This window comes from Musca vetustissima, unplaced genomic scaffold (genome assembly GCF_032173495.1).
Source record: "Musca vetustissima isolate MV318-11 ecotype Yass unplaced genomic scaffold, APGP_CSIRO_Mvet_v1 utg177106, whole genome shotgun sequence".
Taxonomy (NCBI): domain Eukaryota; kingdom Metazoa; phylum Arthropoda; class Insecta; order Diptera; family Muscidae; genus Musca; species Musca vetustissima.
Genome location: NW_026886661.1, coordinates 37,363 through 41,395, shown reverse-complemented (window position 1 = coordinate 41,395; position 4,033 = coordinate 37,363). Strand labels below are relative to the sequence as shown.

Below are 4,033 nucleotides of genomic sequence, written 5' to 3'. Positions count from 1 at the left end.
GGGAAAACATGATTTGGAAGCTCAGTGGTAATTTTGCAGGATAACAGTCCGACTATACTGATCCGCTCACTGGTTATTATATCCGAAGTAATGTAGGGTACCATATAGTCAGCGACGTCAAACATTTGTTATTTTCTTACTGTTTTATGAGACTTATTCGAATTTTGTGCACGTTATTTTTGTTATCAGCACATCGGAAATATCCAGAGATGGGCAATATTTTCAAAAATATCCTTCAAAGTGGCTGTAGCTTGTGGGTAGTATTTAAAAAACAAACAGGGAGAAGTAGTTGTATTATAACTGTTAATTGTACTATAAAACATATCCCACATGTGAAATTCCGTATTATTGATATGCCTGAAATAATTTACCAAATATCCATTCATCGTTTTCAGCATAAATTTTATAAGTTTTAACGAATTACTAATTCATAATACTTATTTTGGTTTCATAATACTTTGTTTTGGTTTCATGTTCACCTATGTCACATCTCCACCAGAAGCCTACGGGTATCATAAGCCGTTGTTTATGCTTCGTGATGGATTGTCTGATATACATTAGGGGAACTTTCTAAATAACTTTCTTAACAGTTATGTTCTCTATGACAATGTGTTTAAAATTCTTGACCCAAAAATGCATTTTTAATTGTCAACAACACACTACCAAAATTATATCACTTCATATTTGCATACCAAACTTAAATATGGTTGACGTAAAAATACCTCAAGCATAACTTATCATGTAATAAATAATATTTTTATTAGTATTATTTTAGGCTAAAAGAGTAACGAAAAGTGTTTCAAGGTACTTTGGAACAGACAATTTGCATAACCGTTGCCGTTCCTTCCACACCATTTTACTACATGGTGTTGTTATTCACGCCCCAACAGTCCGCCACGAATATCATTTATGTTAAACAATGTCATGTACACAGGTAGTGATAATCGAAGCAAATATTACAAATGTACAAACAGAGATAGATAGACAGATATACAAATATACTCAGTGCAATGCATTGTAAGTATGTCTCTATGTATAGCTGTCTGTAATGACTATGCACCCAGTAAAAAATATTTGGAGTAATCCTCAACCGAGCAATAGAGGAGTAATGATTTCTTCATCCATTTGGAGTAATAAGCGAGCAATGTATGAATTTTGTTTTGCCAAAAAATTCCACGAAGTTGGAAAAAAATTGATGTCTCGCCTTATGCTCCAAATGGATCAATAAGGGATGCATCAAAGCATTTTTGGCATGTTTTTTTTTGTTTGATGTAACTGTTGTTTAACTGTTGCTTTCGTCATGTTCGATTATTTCTTTATGGTTGTCCGTCCATTTGCTCAGTTTTCTTGTGTCCGTCTGAAGTGAAACACGTGTTGTAAGTGTAAATAAAGTGTAATTAAAAAAATTAAAAAAGTGTAATTAAAAAAATCAATTGGTAAAATAATGTGTGATAATTTTGTTTCTAAACGTCATCTTAGACGGCGTGACATATATTGCAAGATATTTTGCGTACCTGATGGGGAATATTTTGTATTTATTCCTATTCTACACCACTGTCAAATTTAGTAAATACTAATATTTAAACTATATTTCAAACTATTTTTCTACCTTAAGAACCATGAATTTTAATGCGAACATATTCCAAACTCAATCAGTTTTTACGGATGAAACTGTACAAAGCACACCGAATAATGTCGCAGGTAATGTTAACTCATAGCTCTTTTTATATTTTTTATCATAGTAATTATTTGATTTTATGTTCATTTCTAGAAACAAACAATGAAACAAAAAACACCAATAAAAAATTGGAAAACAAAATTGATCTCCTTCAAACTGAAGTCGAAGCTTTAAAGAAAATTATGTGTAAACAGACAATTTTGTTAGAACAGATCGTTAAACACATACGCCCAACTAGCAAGGATCTCAAAATTTTTCCAATAAATTCACTAGAGGAATTAAATTCGGCAGAACAATTAGTTAATAACGAGCCTGAATCAGAAGTGGTAAGCCAGAGTTTTTAATGCATAATTTAAGTGAATTTGGTACTAAAAGCTAATTATATTTATCTTTAATTATTTTCAGATATCATATATGAAACTAAAATTTGGCAAAGACAAAATAGAAAAGGCGTTACATGCAATGATTGGTGACAATATTTTGCTTCGGGTAAATTGGGATGGAGCTAAAAATAAGACAGCCATAAACAAATATCGGTTGTTTAACTTTTTTTATTTCGGTAATAGCTTGATTTTATAACGTGTTTTAAATAATATGTACATGATGTTTATTTTTCCTTTATTTTTGCAGAATCACTCAGAGACACCTACGAAACTTATCCTGAATTTGAAAAATCTTTTAAGTTGGCCTTTCGCAAATGTAAGGCAACATTTTACCGGCAAACCTACAGCCTAAAATCTAAATAAATAAAGTATTTAATATGTTTTTTTAATTATAAGAAATTATAGTACAAAAATGAATTATTTGTTTTTTTTTCGTTAAAAATAAATGATAAAATATATATTCTTTATTTTACTCTTTTCTTTTACTTCTTTACTTTCTTTTACTCTTTCAGGAGATAACAAAGATTACTCCCTTGATTCTCCTTTCCGAGATCAAAAGGAGTACTCCCTATATGCTTTTTCAGGAGATAACAAAGATTACTCCCTTTGTCCTCCTTTCCGATATGAAAACGAGTACTCCGTCTATGCTCTTTCAGGAGATAACAAAGATTACTCCCTTTGTCCTCCTTTCCGAGATGAAAACGAGTACTCCGTCTGTCATCCAATGGGAGCTCAAAAGGAGTGCTCGCCTCCTAGGACATGCAATGTTAAAAAAGAGTATAAAATGCAAGAGAGTCGGAGATTTAAGGAGTACTCCATTGCTCGAAAAGGAGCGTCCTACGATTAATCGTTGGATGATCCAATTTTTTACTGGGCAACTTACTAACTTACATTTTCAACATTACAGAAACAACAACGACTGACTACATTTCGATTGTCTAAACATTTACCATTTACTTTAAGACGTTCAAACACTCTCTTCTTAGATATTTGGCTGATCCGTTTGCGATTTCCTTTTTGCTGTGAACCAAAGAGCCAGCATCATCATCAATGTCTAAACTTATGTCTGCTCCGTTTCCTTTCTATTGACGCTTGGTTTGTTTTTAGCTTGGCTGCATTTTCGTTTTCAAATTGAAAATTTGGCTAGCTCAACGCTTTTAGTGTGCGAGAGAGACTTAGTGAATAAATGAGAAGAAAATGGTGATGATTTTTTTTGGCACAGTGGGTTGGCTCACTTTTGATGGATATGAAAAAAAGACATTTTTATTTGGGTCTATCAATGATATAGGCGCTGATTTTTTAAAAATATATATTTTCTTTCGAAGGACAATCAAGGCTGTGGATATTAAAAAAAATAATTTTCCCAAAGTCTGTCAAGGCTATAGGCGTGGATTTAAAAAGAATTCTCAAGGAATATCAAGCCTGTAGGCGTGTATTTTTTAAAACAATATTTTTCTCAAAGACTATCAAGGCTGTAGGCGTGGATTTTTAAAAAAAAAATATATTTTTTTTTTCGAAGGACAATCAAGGCTTGTGGATATTTAAAAAAAATATATTTTTCCCAAAGTCTATCAAGGCTATAGGCGTGGATTTAAAAACAATTCTCAAGGCTGTAGGCGTGGATTTAAAAAAAGAAATATTTTTCCCAAGGACTATCAAGGCTGTAGGCGTGGATTTCTTATAAAACTATTTTTCTCAAAGGCTATAGGCGTGGATTTCTTATAAAAAAATATTTTTCTCAAAGGCTATCAAGACTATAGGCGTGGATTTCTTATGAAAATATTTTTCTCAAGGACTATCAAGGCTGTAGGCGTGGATTTCTTATGAAAATATTTTTCTCAAGGACTATCAAGGCTGTAGGCGTGGATTTCTTATAAAAATATTTTTCTCAAGGGCTATCAAGGCTGTAAGCGTGGATTTTTATAAAAATATTTTTCTCAAGGACTATCAAAGCTATAGGCGTGGATTTAAA

At 32.1% G+C, this 4,033-nt stretch overlaps 1 protein-coding gene across 2 annotated transcripts; it reads left to right on the top strand.

Moving 5' to 3' along the window:
- Positions 1–1,080: 1,080 nt before the first annotated feature.
- LOC133334126 (uncharacterized) lies at positions 1,081–2,476 on the top strand. Of its 2 annotated transcripts, none has more exons than XM_061542424.1 (5): positions 1,081–1,376; positions 1,616–1,701; positions 1,772–2,004; positions 2,084–2,237; positions 2,309–2,476. In XM_061542424.1, exons 2-5 carry the CDS (start codon positions 1,620–1,622, stop codon positions 2,422–2,424), a joined length of 585 nt encoding a protein of 194 aa, XP_061398408.1. In that variant the 5' UTR covers positions 1,081–1,376; positions 1,616–1,619; the 3' UTR covers positions 2,425–2,476. The 2 variants fall into 2 exon arrangements, with proteins under 2 accessions (XP_061398408.1, XP_061398407.1); XM_061542423.1 differs by having other exon boundaries at positions 1,081–1,436.
- The last annotated feature ends 1,557 nt before the right edge of the window (positions 2,477–4,033 follow it).

Bases quoted from the DNA above. Each gene is read 5' to 3' on its own strand.
- LOC133334126 (XM_061542424.1), top strand. From the start codon at position 1,620: ATGAATTTTAATGCGAACATATTCCAAACTCAATCAGTTTTTACGGAT. The intron at 1,702-1,771 runs GTAATGTTAACT...GTTCATTTCTAG, and splicing joins CACACCGAATAATGTCGCAG to AAACAAACAATGAAACAAAA. The intron at 2,005-2,083 runs GTAAGCCAGAGT...AATTATTTTCAG, and splicing joins ACGAGCCTGAATCAGAAGTG to ATATCATATATGAAACTAAA.